The following is a 19,732-nucleotide window of genomic DNA, read 5'->3' as shown; positions in this document are numbered from 1 at the left end:
AGAATGACAAAAGAGGGGTACACCGCGCATTATTATAGCTTAGCTATAATATATATATTAGCTATAACTATTATTATATTTGGCGAGTTAGTGTGTTAACACAAGCTTGAAATTTTTCAAGAATCGACCTGATAGCATACATTGAGGATATTTTTAGTAGCAAGTCAAGTGATGAAATAAAATTATGAATTGTAAATATGAATAAAACATGGAAAATTTGGGCTAATCGTAATAATTCTTTGCATTAATTGTTATTGTTTTCGTACTATCGATGAAGCAAGCTTGTGCTTCATGTATTAAGCTCGAATGTTAATTTCTAACCAATTCACTTAACTAGGTAAATATTCATCACGTATGCTACTGTTATTAAATTAAAATAAAGCAGATATCATTTTATTTTTGGCAATTATTCCATGTTTTAATAGCTGATTAGGTTACTTTAACCTCAGAAAAACAATTTGACATCGCAATGCGCACGTTTTCTGGGTTGCAATACCGAATAGCTCGGCCTCGAAGACCACGTAATATTATTGCAACACTACCGGTTGCAATTTACCGTTCAGAATAGTGAATAGCAACGGGCCTATGCTATTTTGAGAATTACGTCTTCCGGTGTAGCAAAAACACGAATTGCAACCGTTCTGAATACCGAATAGCATAAGCCTTGCAAAATGCTAATTATAGCAACATCGGTTGCAATATCGGAGAAGAGCATAATGCTATTCCATCCAGAATAGCAGCCCTGGTGCATGAGAAACTATATTCATGATGTTATTATTAGGTTCTGATATGATATACATTTTATGATAATACAAGATGATCTAATAATTTCTTCGAATCATTACAGGAAATGAAGGATCCAGTACCAATTCTAGATCAATTAGGGTAATAAGCAGGATAACTTATATCTTTTTTAAAAGAACTACAAGAACACATACAATATATATAGCCTACGTAGCATATGTAAAGGATTACAACACAAATAAATTGCTTAACCACGAACTTATTTACAAACATACATCTACTAACCTCGATTAGAAGGAAGTCCGGCATCAACATTAATCCACAAGGAATTTTAAGTATGAGAACACTACATCTCAAAGTACACAAAATACCGACTTAAGTATTTAACGGGATGAACACAAACTCCTATAGAGTATAAAATCTATGCAACTTCACAACGTGCTCCAGCTTGCTCCCGCTCATACACTAATCGAACGGTCGCTCGACTCGACGCTATCGACTAATCGAGCTCTAAACACATCGACAGATCGATATCAAAATTCGAGGGGCGGTAATTTTGGAATGGATATACGTGGTTGCGTCAATAGGTCTCTCGACAAAATTTTAATACGCCTTCAAATATTAACTACAAATCGTTAAATATAGTAAATTGTTATTAACTCCTCTTTAACACACTTTTTTTTACGTATTTGTTAAGAATTTACCAAATAAATGACCGTAACAGTTCCACAAACACACCCACTTCAAATCGTAATTCCATGGGCAAGCCGGAAAGTGAACGTTAGCTCATGCAATCGCGTGAGAAATATCAGTGGCGTTGCGCATTGCCCCTAAATTTCTCGGTTTATTTAACGACTTTAAGTGAGGTTTTATTTCTTATATATCTTTCGGAGGTTTTATCGTAAAAAAAACAAACGTCCCGTACGGAATCTGGTTTCACCAAGGCTGACTCCCAGAAACTTGCCGAATATTACAACGGCAGCAATGTTTACTTACATAAGCAACGACAATTGCTGCATGCATGCTGAAAGGCGAGGAGTGAAGATGCATAGATATGGAAATATAATATTAGTGGCTCATGTAAAATACATATTAAATGTGTTTATGAAATTTAACAATGAAATTCCATTTTATTGTTTTTTTATTGTATTTTATTTTATTCCAATTAGGGTCGGACGAGAAGATTACGCTGACGACGCCATTGGTTGTGTGCAAATTATGCACAATCAAAACGAATGTATCGTTTGAGCTCGTGTGTTTCCGGAGCACAACTAAGACCTATTATGTGGAGGCACGAGTTTTTGAGGAGGACGGTGAGGTGGAAGTTTACAGCCTTTCTTGCAATGATTGCATAGCTAGATCTGATAAGTTAGGACAGCAGTTCAAGTATTATGTAAGCAGGGCTGGGCAAAATTGAAACGCACAATACCTGTGACTTGGGTGTTTGAAATCTAAATCAGTATTTGAAATACTTTTTGAAATAAAAGAAATACATTTGTATGGAAACTAAGATATCTTCAAAAATATTTTACCAGTTTTTGCTCGTAAAGATAGTACACGAGAAAGGTATGTTTTAAATATATATATTTTATTGTTTAAAGTAAAACTTCCCAAATGTTGCTCTACATGGTTGCATTATTCTCCTTGAGGGATACAATTTTTTCAAAGAGTTTCGGACAGAGATCCCCTCGAAGTGGATAAAGCCAGCAAGTGAAAAATCTTTCCACTGGTGGAGATGAGTAGGTATAGGTTTGAGTCAAATCTGATAAACATTGCGTTAATATTAGAATTCATTTTTTTCATTCATTCACATTCGTCGGCACTTTCTCATCCGAACCAATCTTCGTTCTAAAGGCCTGTTTACACGGTACATTAACACGTACGAGTTAATGTACGTTTGCGTGAATGATTTTTGTGGACCGGAACGGAACATGTACGAATGCATGAACCAAATTAGAACAGGTTCTATTTTCTGTGCATGCATTCGCACAAGTTGGGTGGTTACACGGTGCATTTTGGCGTTCATTCTCGCGTTCATACATTTAGACATTAACCCGTACGGGTTAATGCACCGTGTAAACAGGCCTTGAGTCTTGGGTGACCGTATGAAAATATTTATTTGGAGCATTTATAGTCGTATTTCTGCACTTAGGCACAATACAGTACTTGAAGATACGCTTCGACATGTCGAGGAATAACTACGACACAAAAAAATACGGCGTAATAACCACAATATCTCCACTGTAAACTTCAATAATGTGCACGATGAAGTTGGTTATGACATGAGCTGACGTCATTCAAGATGGCGGCGGTGCGAATTACGTTTTTCTTTGATGGCTTGTAAGAGGTATTTTAAATGCTCATAATAAAAAAAATAGATGACTTTACAGCCATATTGTTACAACTTTTACCTTAATAACCACACATAATTTTCAGAAACGTCTTTACCTAAATAGGTGTTCAGAGACCTATTGCTGATGCTTATATTAAAGTCGTGGCTTTTTTCTCTTTAACGATAAAAGTACGTCTTAGTTGCGAAAATGCGCTAAAATTTAATTTTGCCCTGATACAAAAGTTTGTCGAATTGAATCATAAGTCAGACAGCTCCCCAACGAACAAAACACAGACTTGGTGCTAACAATTGTTTGGCTCCGAATCCATGGGAGAACCCAGAATCAAAACGGTGGGAGGGGGAAGCTAGCGCTGTGGTCGTTCAAATTTGTAACTTTTTTTGCAAAGAAAAGGGTAATGAAACCAAAATTTTAAGGAAATTATGACAGCAATTTATTAGTTTTTATAATTATTTGCCTGAAAAACAATGATTATATTGTAGTTTCATGTCTTAAATTAATATAATTTTTCTTCTAAATGAACATTTGTTCATACCTTTTGTTATTAGCAAAATTTGTTTTCTCTTCTAGGTAGGGAGAGCAGTTGCCCCCTCTTGCCACCCGCTGGTTACGTCCGTGTCCGAATCAGTAACCATTTCAAAAATTATGCATTTTATAATCATCCGATTAAAAATTCAAAACTGTTTTTGCAAAGCATCTGTAAGGGCTACCGTATCTGCTTGACGTAGACTAAAAAGTAACCCTAAATCTTACTTAAAATCATACTTACTTACATTAGAAATTCCTAATACAAAGTTAATATCTCCGGCTTCAGAAAATTAGCAAGTTCTATTAGTACTAATAAGTTAGATTTTCCTTCTTCAAAAACAAGCCATTCCTATTCTTCCCCACAAAGAATCCTTTCACTTTCACAATTTCAATCGTCCTAATCTCAAAAATAAGCAGTCCCTAAGTCATTCTTATGAGATTATGTGTACACTAATTTGTCCATAGCGCTCAAGTCATCAAAAGAACATCATATATTTAAAAGCTATAGTCTTTCGTTAATATTCATTTCGGTCTTTTGCCTATCAGCTCGACTTTATCATTAGTATCTCGAACTTTATATTAATAATTATTTGTTGTATTTCGTGAATATTTATGACTGTATTATTTTTAACAATTTAATGGGTCATAATTTGCCTCTGCTAATTGCTAGAAAAATATAACTAGAGAGCAAATGAAAGAAACGATGAGGTACAAGAGATCACAATTACATGGCATTGACGCCCAACGGCTGGCCCAGACGGCACAGAATCCTTCGTATCTAATTCGTATGCAGATAGTATCCATTGACTAACGCTCCTGCGCTTTTCGTCAATGGATACTATCTGCATACGAATTAGATACGGATGATTCTGTGCCGTCTGGGGGGCAATTAGTAAATGACCTCAACGGTGTAAATACGCCCGATGCTCTGTGATTTTTCTTTTTATTCACAGCACTATTCACATCGCATGAACCATATTGGCTTTCTTTCTGCCAGCGGGGGTTGGCAGGGGGGCTCCAAGGGGTCAGGTCCCCTCCCGAAAAATAATATTATTTTATTCCTTCAAAAATGGAAACAAAACATTGAAAATTATGAATTTACCAATTATTTGTCTAACAATTGAGGTTTTATCGATTATGAAATGTGTTAAAATTAGTTTAAAACCCTTCCTTATAACACCTATAATTTTTCGAAAAATTTCCCCTCCTGCTTTTGGCCCCCCCCCCCCCCAACGAAATTCCTGGCCACGCCACTGCTTTCTGCAGCTTGATTTTCCAACAAGAATCTATTAAGAACACTGACTATATAAACTGTATGAAATATTCCTCTAGCAAAATAACGAAATCCACCAAATATTTCACCTAATCCCAATTTCTTTTGCATGCAACCACAAAGGAAGTCACGCCAATGTAGACTCATGATTCAATACATAGGCGTACCCAGCAAGGGTCAGGGGGGCAGCTGCCCTTCCCCCAGGAAGTAAAAGTCGCAGATGTCTTCTGTACTGAATTGAAACGAAAGTATTCAACAAATTTGCTTTAAACCCACGAAATACAAAATGCATTAGTATTTATAAGATACGTAACTAAAATAAAACTATTTTTAAAATAAACTTATAAACTAATAAAGCACTGTAATAATTTTCTTAAAATGTTAGTTTCATTCACCTTTTCCATTCTCAAATGTCACAACTTGGCTTACCATGAAAATCATGGTAAGCCAAGGTACCCCCCCCCCATGGTACGCCCCTGGATGTAGACGAAGTCTGAGGGACTATGATAGTAATTTTTGTGAATAAATTATATAGGTTCCTTTGGTGACTACATGAAATTTATATTTTTACGAACTAATTGTGGAGATAACCGCAGATTTGGAACTAGACAAATGTTAGCAACAAGATTATACTTTTTGTTGATTGAGAATTCATTTTTTCTTATGCTTCGATTCGAGAACGTTTCGCTTCACACCATACTCGTTGAAGCAACCGATGGCAGGGGGGAGAGAAATAACCGGATGATCGAATACTCGCGGGAAAAACCTTTCGCTGTGAAAAGGTTTTTCTCAATGGATCTCAAGTTGGAATGGAACGAGTACTCGGTTATTTTTTGTTATGTCGGTTATATCTAAACAACCAGCAGAAATAACCGGACGCATGGACACACGTGAGGAAACCATGCTGCTCATCGATAAGGTATAGGTTTTTATCAATGCATCATAGGGGGTTCGCGCAGTTCCCTCAGGTAGGGGTCCCAGCGTTACCAGAAGGATCGTAGATTAACCTCGGGGGAGCGCCGGTACCCCCTAGCTGTTTGTACAAAATAAAGTTATGTTTAGCATATCTGCGACACCGGAGTAGATGGAGGATTACGGGGGGACCTGGCCACCCAGAAAAATTCTGGAGGGGTGTCGAGCCCCCCTAAGTCTTTGTTGCAAATTTTGTTGTTTTCAAGCACGGCTGTACCTGGAGGGTCTTCCCCCGAAAGGATCGTAGTCTCCATATAATTTCGGGGGGAGGGAGGGTTTGGCCCCCAAAGTTTGAGTTTTAGATTTAGTAATATTCAAGAACAGCCATAGTTTTCGAGTGGGTTTTTAATTTAGTGGATATATCTTGTAGGGTGAATGGTTCCCTTGTGAATTACTTGAAAATCAGAATATTATGCAGTCTTGAAATTGTCCCTAATCGATTTAACATTCATGAAGCAATTTTTAATGACTTCCACTCACCTTTAAAACTTTTTTGATTTTAAAGGAAGCTTAGAACATCTATATACATCGGGTATGGAAGAGAACCATAAGTTATTAAAACGTTTCGGTTTCAGACAAATAGATAGGTCCAAGTATTTTCTGGTAGCTTAGTAACTAAGGTCTTGAATTTTTTAAACGGAAGATTATGAAACGTATAATTGTTAAAATAACAGCAGATTTTTAACCAAACAAATAAAGCATCCAGACTGTCTTTGGTTCGTTTGGGAGCTGCAATGTGTATCCATTCCAAAATGACCGCCGCTCGAATTTTGATATCGAAGTGTCGATATGTTTGGAAATCGACTTTTGAGACGATATCGTCGAGTCGAGCAGCCGCTCGATTACTTCATGAGCATTTTGGGAGCATGTGTGGTAGCTTGTGCACATCGGAGAACAGTAAACTGTCTATTGTGTACTTTGAGAGATAGTGTTCTCATTATTAAACGATCATTTGGATTTATTTTGATTCTGGACATCTTTTTGCCTGAGGTTAGTAGTTGTTTGTTTGTAAATTGGTTAGTGGTTAAGGTATTTGCATTAAAGTTTTATTGTTGTCCTTAAGACTTAAGTTATCCTTCTTATTTGCTTAATAATTTTAAAGTTGGTCCTGGATCCTTTGTTTCCTGCCAAGTAAGTTGAGAAAATTATTGGATAATCTTGTGTTCCAAGGGCCTTACACTTAATGCGTATTTGTGTGTCGTATCCATATTTTTGGCGAAGATTAATGTGCGATTTACTAATGTGTTTTTATGATGATGGGCCTCATAAATGCACAATTTCTAGAAAGAACCTCATAGAAGCGTCATGCATATAGTTACCTTGTACTGAGTATTTCCTTGGTGTGAAGAGCTAGTCAAAGTAGACTTTATGTATGTGTACGATATACATTTCTGTGTTGCGTTGTCTCTGGTAATTAGATTATGTTTTATTAATGCTCGCAGATATTTAAACCATGCTACCAACCATGTATCTTTTTTTGTTTATGTGTTTGTACTTCCTATTAATGATAGGAATACCATTTGTATGATGTGCCCTTTGTGACGATTCCAGTTTCACATTCTTCTGTGTCAGCGTAGCGGAAATATTTTCATTATTGCACTGTAAACATTTAAAATTCCAATATTTTCTAGTGTTGGATGTGTACAATCTTCAGTAAAATTAGCGAAAACATAAAGTGATCAAAAGTGTGAAGGCAGGAAACATCTATCGGTGGCAAATTCAATTGAATATCAATATAGCAATCCACTAGCAATTTCGAATTTGACTCTTCTGTTTATAATTGAGAGTATTTTGAAAAAAAAAAAGATCCGTTGTGGGATGTAATGTCAAATAAGAAAAAAATTTCGATCCAGTTTCGAACGTTATAAATGTTAGCTCCTTAAATTATATTTATACCTTGACAAATTTATAAGTTATGATTCCGGTTTAGGATGACGTAATACCAAAGTGTGCCTTAAAAACATTGAAAATTTAAGTTTTTTTTATATCTGGCTTAATGTATGAACATTCTTTACTTTGGAGAGCATCGGTATATTCATAACCATGTCTTGGTTAATAGTATAGGCTGACTCAACATCAAATAACATGCCATGAGAGATGACGTGATCGATATAAACATAAGTTCATTTGTCGTTAACAATTCAGGGTGGTGGTTGACTGATGCAATATGTCATACATTGTGATACCTGTTCAATCCTGGACATTTATTTGAGTGCTCATAGACGCCCTCTGTAATTGCTGTCATGAGGTATGTATCTCTTTCTATTTGATCAAACTGGTTCTTTTAGTGCTGAGCATTGGTGGATGCTCATGACATTTTCTTTGAAGCTGTCCGATTATTTTTTTTCTTGTGAGTTTGCATTTGTAGTGCTGATAGATGATTTCCTTGCCTATTTCCATATTTTTCCTCAATGCTTCTATTAGTTCTGCTTATTTGTAGGATCTCTTGACCTTTCCTTTCACTATCTCTGATTCATATGTTCTAGTAAACATGTTTTTAAGTGCTGATGAATGATATCCCTACTGCCAGTATTGAATGCAGAGTTTTATTTCTTTATATTTTGAGCAAATTAGTGAGGAATGATCATCATACATGCTTTAGAGCTGTCCTATTGCGTTGTGCTTTTGAGTTTCCTTTTCAAGTGTCGATAAATTCTCTCTTTCATTGCCACCCTGAAGCACATATTTCCATTTGTTCATATTGCTTCTTTTAGCTTTGAGTTTTTGGGGATTATCATGACATTTCTTTGTAGCTCCTCTCTTATTTTGTTCTTCTGGGTAAGCTTTTCGAGTGTTATATTCAGACTGTAGAATCACTCTTTAACTGCCATGATGAAGTGCCTGTGTCTTTTTTCATAATCCTTCTTTTAGGCCTGAGTGTTGCTGGATGATCAAGACATTTCCTTGAAATCTACCTGCTTATAATATGCTTGTGGGTTTTCTTTTTGAGTTCTCATGGATGCTCCCTTTAATAGCCATCATGCATTGCATATTATCATTTGCTCATAGTTTTTTTTTTGTTGATGGGTATTGGGGAATGCTCATAGTTATCATTTGGAGATTCCTTATTGTGTTTCGCTTGTGAATGTTGTAACTTTTTAAAAATCTCCTCTCTTCGATGCTTTATAAACAAATAATTACAATACAATTCTAAACAAACTCTATATTTTCAAACTTAGAGCATAAAACCAACATCAAAAGCCACCATGATATCACAATTCCATTTATATCTACCACCACCACTCTTCTGAACCACCGCCATGAACTGCATCAGCGTGGATCCTGAGTTCCGCTATAGTCCTCTCCTCCCGCTCTCTTCTCCTCTCGTAGGCGCCTCCCCTTCTCTGCTTTCTCTTCCTTTCTCTGCTACACCGCCACCTTTCATAGTCCTTATCCCGATCCTTCCTTTAAACACGTCTGCCTCCTTCAACTCTCTATACACAACTCCCCTTTTCCTTCACAACAATCCCTCACTACCATTGTCAGTTTTAAATTATATAAAAAGAATATGGTGGATTGTTTATGTTATGTTACAACAGTCCCTCACTACCATTGTCAGTTTTAAATTATATAAAAACAATATGGTGGCTTGTTTATGTTATGTTACAATGTCCTTTTCGAGTACTGTTAGAGTACCCATTTGCATATATTCAGAAGCATAGGCGGATCTAGGGGGGGCATGGGGGCACGTGCCCCCCGCCCCCAGACCCTAAAAAAATATGCAATATTTTTAATACGGCCCCGTTATCATTGCGTTCGTTTTGTATTACGGGGTACCCGTGTGCCCCCCGAACAAAATCCTGGCTACAGCCTTGCTTGTGCCCCCCCCCCCCAGAAAGTAATCCTGGATCCGCCCCTGTTCAGAAAAGTTTTTCCCTGCTGAGTATTGGTGTATGCTTGTGACATTTCCTTAAACAGTTTTGTGCTCGTGGGTTTGCTTTTGTAGTGTTGATCGACAGTGTCATTAGTTTTCTATTTCGGTTTGTTTATTGTGCTTTGTTTAGTGCTGAGTATTAGGAGAAAATCTTGACATTTCTTTTCACTCTATCTAATTCATGTACCTATGATAGTGAACATTTTTCGGAAGTTCTTATTAATGATATCTTGAACTGTCATTATAACATGTAAAGTTTCATATTTTTTTAATGCTTTCATAGTGCAGTTAGTTGGGAATGCTCATGACTCAGGCTTTGAAACTGCCCGATAATATTGTAATTTTGAGTTATCTTTTCGATTGCTGATGTAAGCTCTCTTGCATTGCCATCATGAAACACCTACTTCAATTTGTTGGTCTTGCTTCTTTTAGCTCTTGAGTTTTGCGGGATTATCATAAAATTACATACTTTGTAGCTTCTTTTTTTACATTACATATTTTTTTACATTACATATTTTTTACATTACATATTTTGTGCTTCTGGGTATACTTTTCGAGTGTTATATAGGCTGTAGACACACTCTTCAATTGCCATGGTTAAGCGCCTATGTTATAATTTTAATTATGCTTCTTTCAGCACTGAGTATTGCTGGATGATCATGACATTTCCTTTAAAGCTGTCTAATGGTTTTGTATTTGTAATTTTGCTTTTGTTGTGTTGATCGACGAAGTCATTAATTCTCTATTTCAGTTTTTTTATAGTGCTTCATTTAGTTATGAGTATTTTGAGAATCTCTTAACATTTCCTTTCGCTCTCTCTAATTTATATGTGCTAGTGAACATTTTTTGTAAGTTTCTATGAATGACATCTTTAAATGCCGGGTCATTCCATGTGAAATCAACCGATATTTTGACCAAATGACACCCACCGACTCGCATTTTCATGAAACTTGCCATGGTTAAACGTTTTGGTTTAATTTGAAATTTTGTACAATTTATTTATTTATTTAATTGTGATCATACATTAACGATTACTTTAAACTGAACCATGATTCTGTATTCGCATGGCCTTTCCCTGTGGATGCTGACAATAAAAAATGGTACAAGGGAGATTCTTTTGTTAACTTTATTTTTTTGCAGCTGAATTACTCCATGCAGTGAATATTTAATGATAATCGTGGGATCATTATGGACCGCTTACCTTCAGGAAAACAAAAAACCTGTTAGATGCTCAATTTAATACGCCTATTGAAGTGCCTATTTACGTCATTTTAGAATGCTATTTAGTGCTGTAATTTGGGATGTTCATAACTTTTGCTTTGAAGCCGCCTAATTATTCTTTGTTGTGGTATTTTTTTCTCAAATGATTGCCATTATTGAAAAAATTGACTGTTTAGGTCCCTTAAAGTGAAATATGCACATGAGGTTGCACCGAGCATTATTCCTTGAAAATTTTTGTTTGAGGAAAGAATGAATTCCTGTTAAGACCTGTACAAACATTTAGTGTTCTTAGTGGATCATTGAAAAGTCTTTATTCATCGTCTGCATGTTTGTATCTTATGAGTGCAGAACACTGTGGTAGGTGTGAATGGATGGCGGAGGTATTGGGGTCAGTGTCTGATGATCACTGACAGTTTGTTGTTTAATACATGCATGGGAAATCAATGCAGATGCATTCCTTTGTGGCACTTAAAACATTGAAAGCCTAACATTTCTTTATCTGAATGCATTATCTGAAAGCCTAACATTTCTTTACCTTGAGATGCTTCTGGTAAAGTGTTGGACCATGCTTTGCTTCTTTTACCTGAAATATGCATCTTAAGCCATTAGTGACCATATCTTAGAAGCAGCTTGTTGCTATGTCATGGAAGTATTCCAAGTGAGTGTTTCCCTCCTCTCCGTAAATTTTCCTCTGCGAAAGCCATCCTCTCGCAACGTTCATATTTACAGAAAAGATTCCATGAGTACTTCTTCCTTTCAAGAGTTGCCGTGTGGTTTCTTAAGCTTTGTCAATGCGTCATCCCCTAAATTATACTTAATAATTAAATGCTGTTGCGTAATTTCACTTATCTTCCCTAACTTCTTTTGGAAATCTCTTTGCAGAACATAATGGGTCTCATGTATGGCCATTTGAAGCTTAATTTACAGCTGAATTATCTTTCCAATGGAACATGATTACCATCCATTACATTCAACTTCAAAAGGAAAGAATCAAATGGAGTATTCCTGACGCTTTGCTGCTGCTAAATTTTAAATGGAATTATCAGAATATACTTTAATTTTTTTAGGTTGTCATATGACTCTGAAAAGGTCAAAAATCATTTAACTTCCTTGTGGACCTGTGCTATGATTTCTTCCTTCTTGTATCTGCATCAAGTTCTGATTCCTACAGGATGAATGTATAATCTGTATAATGTTTGTAAAATGAAATTTTTGGTCTCTCAAAATCTCTGGTAAATATTTTGTGGGAACGATGGTGGAAGTATGGAATTATAAACTTATGAAGTCTAAGTGCTTGATGAAATATGCATGATTTCATAGGATTTGTTCTTATGGCATATGTGGACGTAGGTGGTTGTTACTTAAGTATTTAACTGATAAGGCATGTTTTCATAGAGTATTCTGGGATTCTCCCCTCCCTTATGACTGTCCTCTTATCAATTTGTAAAAGAACTAAAAAATCGTATACTCTTCCTTGTTCTTCCTCGTTTACCCAGCATTTTACCCTCTAAAACTGTTTTCAACATCTTCTCCCAGCTCAATATGTACTCACTCCATCCATATCTTCTGTTTCCTCCATATCTCATCTAGAAGGTGCCACTTATCAAAAACCGTGTTCAACACTTTTCATCCTCTTCTCCGTCCAATTACCTTTCCAATTCTTCTCCACTCCCATGTCTTGAATGCCTTCAGTCTTCCATTGTCCTTCTTCCTAAGTGGACATGTTTCCACATAGAAAACTGCTGCTCTGTAGATCAGCTTGTTTTTGCTTAATCTTGTACGTAATATCCCTGTTATAATTTTTCGTAATAATTTTCCTTTCTACAACCTGCGTTTATGGGACTTTTGAAAAAGTTGTTTTATCACATTGAAAGGAAGGATGGCAATGGAAAATCATTAAAACTCTAAAGTAAAAAGCAAAGTAAGTAATGCAACCAAGACGATAAAATGTTATGTCATTATAGATATTAAACCTACCATTGCAGGAAAATCTGAATTTAAAGTTGGAAGTAAATCATTGCTGTTGTTCTTGGAGAGAGAAAAAACCTAATGAGTATTGGTCTGCATAATCAACTTAAAAGATTGTTAGTAACAGATGACTATTTATGCATGCATCCATCTAATGGGTTTATATATTTATCTTCACAGTGTAGTTGTACTGTGGGAGTAAAAGAATCACCTTAGGTTATTGGAGGATGAGATAACTTTTTAGGTGTACATCCATCTAAGAGTTATACCTATTAACCTCTGAATAAAAGGCAAGGTGTGTCAAATAGGTTTGAATGCTTGTATGGAAGACTGAGCTGGGCCTTTTGGGTTAACCAATCCTGGAACTGTGACCCAATGTCCCATTCTAAGATTAGGTACATATGTGAATTAGGTTTTATTTTTGTTCCCATAGAGGACAGATAGGCCTGGAATGTTATCCCAGCCTCCAATATTAAGAGTTTTGATTAATTTTGCATTCTAGGGTTAGGTATCTGAAATAGGTTTTAATATTTACATGGAGAACTAAGGTATGCCTGGTGGGTTTTCCAAGCCTCGGATAACAATAACTGTGATTTTTTTCATTTTATAATATATACGTTAATTAGGGTTTATTGTTTGCATGAAGGACTGAGCTATGCCTGGCAGTCATTCCTGCCTCGAATATGATGAATTTTGACTACAGCTTGCATTCTAATATTAGGTACTTCTGTCAATTTGGTATTCATAATTATATGATATACTGAGGTATGCCTGAACGTAACCCGTGCCAACAATATGATGATTTCGGTTTTAATCTTGCATTATGTAATAAGGTAAACATGTTAATTATGCTTTCATGTTATGTGAATGACTGTGGTTTGTCTGAAAGTTATCCCTTCTTGCAATATCATTTGAATTTTGCTAAATTTGGCATTTGAAGTATAGATATATCAACTAGTACTATGTTTCACCATAGGTGTCAAGTAGTTTTTAATGTTTACATGGATTACTGTGTATACCTGTGGGCCATCTCCGCTTCCATTGTTATGAATTTTGACTTAATTCTGCATTCTAAGATTACATACTAACTTATGCTTACTGTTTTAGTATATATAACTACCAGTAATTTACAATTTAATTGTGTACCTACACTCATAACCTGGCATGTTAGAACACTTTCTGATACTGCCTTTAAACTGGACAATGCTTCTCGTTAAGTGAAAAGTTGACTGCGACTTTTTTCTAATAAATATGTATTGATTTTTAAAAACGGGATATCCCTCAGAAAGGAAGACTTGAGGATCCAAGAGTCACAGTCAGTCATGTGCTTCACTCTCCTAGGTATGGTGGTCACAGTTCCTCCTCTGCTCACTACATAGAATCTTGACCACAGCGGTTTACATGTTGTATTCTTTAAGTCATAAGTATGATTCCCAAGGTCCTATTCTGTGGTGGTACCATGTGCAGAGTAAACCAGAGTAAATTATTAATGGGAGGACTGGGTGATCACCACTGATGAAAAGAATCCCAGATAAAATAGCCTTATGTATCTAGAAAAGGATAGTTTAGTTGAGGATGGTAGGATATGACATTTCTGCAACAGGACTTATATTCTGCTTGCTGACTTGAATACTTCAGAATCCTTTCAACAGTGTCCATAACAAATTACTCCTCTAGATGACTTGCTAGCCCCTGCATTGGCTCAGAAGGAACTTCAGAACATAACAGCATGATTTATTTTGTTGTAATCTCTATAATTTATTGTTTTATTGTCACCTTTTGAAATGACAAGTGACTTTTTTTAAATCCTGTACTCTTTCTAATCCATAATAAATATCCACGTAGTACAGTGAAAGAGAAGTGTTTTCCTCACCTTTATCTCACAAGAATGATGGAAACTCAAAACTTCATAGATCCCACAGATTGCTTTGCTTTCCCTTTAAGTAGCATAATTGTAAGTGCTAGATTGGATGTCCGTCCTATGACTCCCTCATTTTATTCAATCCAGATCTTTGTTTCTTGAATAGGTGATAGTGTGCTTCTTTTCCTCATCCATTGCCCCTTTCCTCTTTTGTGCTCACACCATTTATGAATTGCTGTTGCTGAGCTTATTTCTAATTCTGGTTACCTAACTTGATACAGGTTACGCTTCATGTTCTCTTTTTGTGATTGTTCTTTATATTAGATTAGCATTTAACTCGTATTTTTAATTCTAAGTGAATATATATTAAAAGAGGCGGACCATCTTGAATCTTTGAAGCAGGTATATTACCTTCTATAAAATGGCTTTGGTAATCAACCAAAGTGCTTTAATAAGTTAGATCAGCATAACTTTCTTTTGTTGTTAAAATATTAAATTTTTTTCCAGGGCTCCCAGCTGGTAGAAGGAAGTTTAGGGAAACATCTAAGTGGTGACTGTATTGCTTACTCAGTCTCACTGACAGTCGTTCAATCTGAGAGTGGACCATCCGATACATGGGAATGAAGGAATATGATGAATGAAGACTTGGAAAAACGTGGAATTGTTCTGGCTGATAAGTTAACATCTTGCTCAATTCCTGACGATGGACAAACAAGCATCCATCATCAGTGGAGCCAGAGTCACTCGATCTGTTGCGAGGTGTGGAAGTGGCTGTGATGCACCAATTATCCCTAATGCCATTAGGATGATCAGAGTCAGTAAAAGGAGAGACACTTTAAAAATTAGAAAAAGAAAATCACTTAAGTTTCTCATCGTTTACTTTCATTCCTAAACTTTTTTTCATTCTTCAACATTCTGATAGTGATCGGCAAGTGTCTGCATGTCATAAGGAAACCTGTTGCATTTTATCTCGCGTCCAACAATCCCAATGTCATTTTTGCTCTTCTTGATTTTACTGACCATCACCTCTTATGTATGTGTTGAATAGGGTGTGTGGAAGGCAGAAGCTCTGCCTTACTCCTTTGCCCAGCTTCATCCATGCCGTCAATTTCCATTAACTTTCATAGCTGCCACCTGGGTTTTGTACAATTCCCCAATCAGCCTCCTATCCTTCTAATCTGCTTTGTTAACTCTAAGAACAATCATTATCTTATCAATGTATCCAACTTAATGCAGGTGGCACTTCGTTGTGGGGTGTCTTCTTTTGCAATTGTTCAATAAATTAGCATAGCATTTATCTCACATTTTGACTTCTAAATGAACACATATTTAAAGGGGTGGTACCTGCAGATTGTTTGAAGCAGCTATATTGCTTTGTGTAAAACCGCTTTGTTTATCTACCATACAGTTTTTATAAATTATGTAAGGAAAACTTTCTTTTGTAGTTAAAATATCATATTCTTTTCTAGGGCTCCCAGGTAGCAGAAAGGAGTTTAAGGATCGTCTGAAACGATGAATGTATTGCTTCCTCAGCCTCAGCAACAGTCATTAAATCCAAGTATGGAGCATCCCGTGCGGAGAATGAAGGAATGTGATGAAAGAAGACTTGATAAATTGTGGTGCTCTTCATGCTCACTCGTTAACATCTTACCCATTTTCTGCTGATGGGCAAACAAGCATCCACCACCAGAAGAGGCAGAGTAACAATGTGTGAGGTGAGGGGTGGAAGTGGTTGTGATGCACCAATCATGCCTAATGCCCTCAGGATGATCAGAATCAGTAAAAAGAGGAGTTGCGCAGAGGCAGTCGTGGGTAGCAAAGATGAGTTTAGTAATTGTGAGACGAAAAATGTTGTAGAGGGACAAATGTCAAATGAAACTTCATATAATTGCTACCACTGCACCGGTGGATTCAGCACCAAAATTGAGCTCATCAAACACGTTGAAACTCATTTTGGTGCCAGCAATTTAGTGGAGGATGATCAGTCATCCATTTTGGTAGGCATAAAAGGGCCAAACAGTAAAAGACAAGGGCTGAGGATAAAAGGAAATGGGCCTCTTAAGGAAATAAGAGGAGGGACTCAGGAGAAAGGAGAGGGTAGAAAAGGGAGAAGGTTTGCTGTAGGAGCTGACCCATGTGTAGTAGGTGTGTCCTCAAATGCATCCCCTTGTGAGAGAGACATTAAAAAGGGAAAGTGTTTGAGTGCAAGAAAGAGGCCTTACTCATGTAGTGTGTGTAATAAGTGTTTCACTTGTGCTTCTACTTTCAAGAATCACATGCGTATACACACTGGGGAGAAACCTTTTACATGCACCATCTGCAATAAGTCATTCTCTCAGAGTTGCAGCCTCAACTCCCATTTGCAAACGCACACAGAAGGCAGACCGTATTCATGTAAATTTTGCTGTAAATCGTTCAGTCATAGTAATTACCTTACCGTGCACATGCGTATACATACAGGAGATAAACCTTATTCCTGTAGTGTCTGCAGTAAGTCTTTCTCTCAGAGATGCAACCTCAACACACATATGGTTACACACACCGGAGAGAAACCTTTTACATGCTGCATATGCAATAAGTCTTTCTCTCAGAGTAACCACCTTTACACCCATATGCATACCCACACAGGAGAGAGGCCGTATTCATGCGAAATATGCTGTCAGTCATTCAGTAATAGTTCTAACCTTACCGTGCACCTGCGTATACACACAGGTGACAAACCGTATTGCTGTAGTGTCTGCAATAGGTCTTTTGCTCAGAGTAGCAACCTCAACACTCACATGCGCATACACACAGCAGAAAAGCCTTATTCCTGTAGTATCTGCAGCAAGCCCTTCACTTATAGTAATGCCCTAAGCATTCACATGCGTATTCACACAGGTGATAAACCTTATTCCTGTAGCATTTGCTGCAAATCTTTCTCTACCAGTAGCAACCTAAGCACACACACACGTATACACACAGGAGATAGACCTTATTCCTGCAGGGTCTGCAGCAAGTCCTTTGCTCGCAGGTACACACTCGACTGTCACTTGCGTGCCCATAGAGGGGAGAAACCCTTTTCATGCAGCGATTGTGGGAAATCTTTCTCTCGAAAGAGTCACCGCGTGAGTCATTTCCGTACACACATGTGAGGGACATTATTCCTCAAGTTGTTCGTATGATGGATTTACTCATATTCCCTACTTGTACACACGTTTCATGTATACCCGTAGCAAATATATGTCATATAAATTTTACGATTATTCTCATTTTACCTGTGGCAAATATTTATTGAGGAGCCCAATTATCAAATCTCAATCATACAAATAGTTTCTCATTCACACAATTTAGTAATCATTAGGGGATACCCATAGGAATGGTGACACATATTGGGGAATGCGTGAAGAAGTCGTGGATTTGTGATTTTCAGTCTGATGTAGATCAGTAGCAAAGAGTGCAAGGCCACACTGAGTGAAGGCAGTTTGCCTGTAGTTTTCACTCAATGTTGACTGCTAAAAGGATTTTTCTCCATAGTCATATCCTTCTTATTCCTCAATATGATTTAATAATGAACACAAGGAATTTTGCCATGCTGAAATCGGTGAAATTGTGTTCATAGCCTAAAAATAATGTGACAGTAGTCATTAGATATTTTGCATTAAAAGATGTGTTGCTGAATTTTATATTCAAATATGTTAACTATACCAATAATTCTATGGTTAGATATTGCCGTTTTCTATTGTAAAACATTGTCATACCACTGTAATGAATAGATGTGTTGTATTGAAAGATATCTTATGAATCTGGTTTTCAAATATGTTTGCTCTACCAATGTTTAAATGGTAAAATGTAATTTTCTATTGTAAAATATTGTCACATTTTTTTTCTTATTGCAAAAATTTCCCTTTTGCCTCACCATAGTAATTTAAATGGAATCAATCTAATAAGCGTAAGCCTATCATTTAAATTCTACGTACTGAATTTCAAGAATGCTTTTCTCTTGATAGGTCAATTAGTTGATAAAGTATAATTGAAGAGGAAAGTGTTAAACCTCAGTCACTTGACTTCTGGATATGGTTTATTGTTGCTGCTACTATATGCTTCTCAGTAGGTTTGTGATTGTTGTGTTTTTGGATAAATTGTGCCCTACTTTAATGATGCAACTATCCTTGTTAATCAAATGAAAGCAAACGGCTTCTGTATACAAAAATTGCCAGGCAATGTTGGTAGGTAAAAGTGAATACACTGAAAAATATAAGGAACTTTATTTTCCAAAGAACTCTCCATGTTCTCTTTTTAACTAGCCCTGTGAAAATGTGGTAGGGCACATTCTTACTACTGCTAGGCAATAATCGCTATACTTTTTCAACTAATTCCATTGCTCTTCCTTTTTGGCTCTCCCTTCACTATAAACTAATGTAAACAAATCGAATTAGCGCGAAGGCATCACTTTTTTATCAAGGTAACTTCGCACATGCTGATGGAGAGACCACTGGCATTTAAAGTCAGGCTTGAGGGGTTAGATAAAAGGGTACATACAGTATTCTTTCCACGCATCGTCTTTCACTGTTCAAAGTCACGCCATCGCTTATTGAATATTGCTTGAAACAATGCTGCTTCCATTACATCCATCTGATATCAATCCACGAGAAGCCTGTTTTAGTCTCCATCCTGCTCACAGCAATTGCTGAAACCACTCTTAAAGTGGTCATCACAAGTTTGGCTTTTGACGCCTAGAACACACCTACATCAAATACAAAGCACAGAAAATAAAAATCTCCAAAAAATTGCATCAACATCCTAGTATATTTCGAACTGCCATTGGCAAATGATCTGCACATCTGTTCAGCTCTCTTGAAAATCTAGGTAAACCTTCCCAAAAATTTGCGGAATCCATGGCATCCACTAGCACTGCCACCCTAACTAAACTCTGGCTGTAAGAACAGAGTCCTTCTAGC

At 36.7% G+C, this 19,732-nt stretch overlaps 3 protein-coding genes across 6 annotated transcripts in view; 2 read left to right on the top strand and 1 right to left on the bottom strand.

Annotated features, from left to right (window-relative positions):
* LOC124172859 (zinc finger protein 883-like) overlaps positions 1-1,196 on the bottom strand; it is an 11,694-nt gene extending 10,498 nt beyond the window's left edge. For both annotated transcript variants that reach the window (XM_046552359.1, XM_046552358.1), the window contains exon 1: positions 1,030-1,196. The gene's annotated coding sequence lies outside the window, so the exon portion shown is untranslated. The remainder of the gene's footprint in view (positions 1-1,029) is intronic.
* The window catches only part of LOC124172975 (craniofacial development protein 2-like), a 16,583-nt gene extending 1,167 nt beyond the window's left edge, over positions 1-15,416 (top strand). Inside the window, exon 2 of the mRNA XM_046552505.1 lies at positions 15,300-15,416. Within this exon, the coding sequence (XP_046408461.1) occupies positions 15,300-15,416 (117 nt within the window). The remainder of the gene's footprint in view (positions 1-15,299) is intronic.
* LOC124172940 (zinc finger protein OZF-like) lies at positions 6,731-19,732 on the top strand. Of its 3 annotated transcripts, none has more exons than XM_046552466.1 (4): positions 6,731-6,858; positions 8,014-8,116; positions 15,300-15,551; positions 16,262-19,732. In XM_046552466.1, the coding sequence occupies exon 4, from the start codon at positions 16,457-16,459 to the stop codon at positions 17,924-17,926; it is 1,470 nt and encodes a 489-aa protein (XP_046408422.1). In that variant the 5' UTR covers positions 6,731-6,858; positions 8,014-8,116; positions 15,300-15,551; positions 16,262-16,456; the 3' UTR covers positions 17,927-19,732. The 3 variants fall into 3 exon arrangements, with proteins under 3 accessions (XP_046408422.1, XP_046408424.1, XP_046408423.1); XM_046552468.1 differs by having other exon boundaries at positions 15,300-15,606; XM_046552467.1 differs by lacking the exon at positions 8,014-8,116.

Source organism: Ischnura elegans (assembly GCF_921293095.1).
Source record: "Ischnura elegans chromosome 13 unlocalized genomic scaffold, ioIscEleg1.1 SUPER_13_unloc_3, whole genome shotgun sequence".
In the NCBI taxonomy this organism is placed as follows: domain Eukaryota; kingdom Metazoa; phylum Arthropoda; class Insecta; order Odonata; family Coenagrionidae; genus Ischnura; species Ischnura elegans.
The sequence above is the reverse complement of the archived record's forward strand: the minus strand, read 5'-3'. Positions and strand labels throughout refer to the sequence as shown.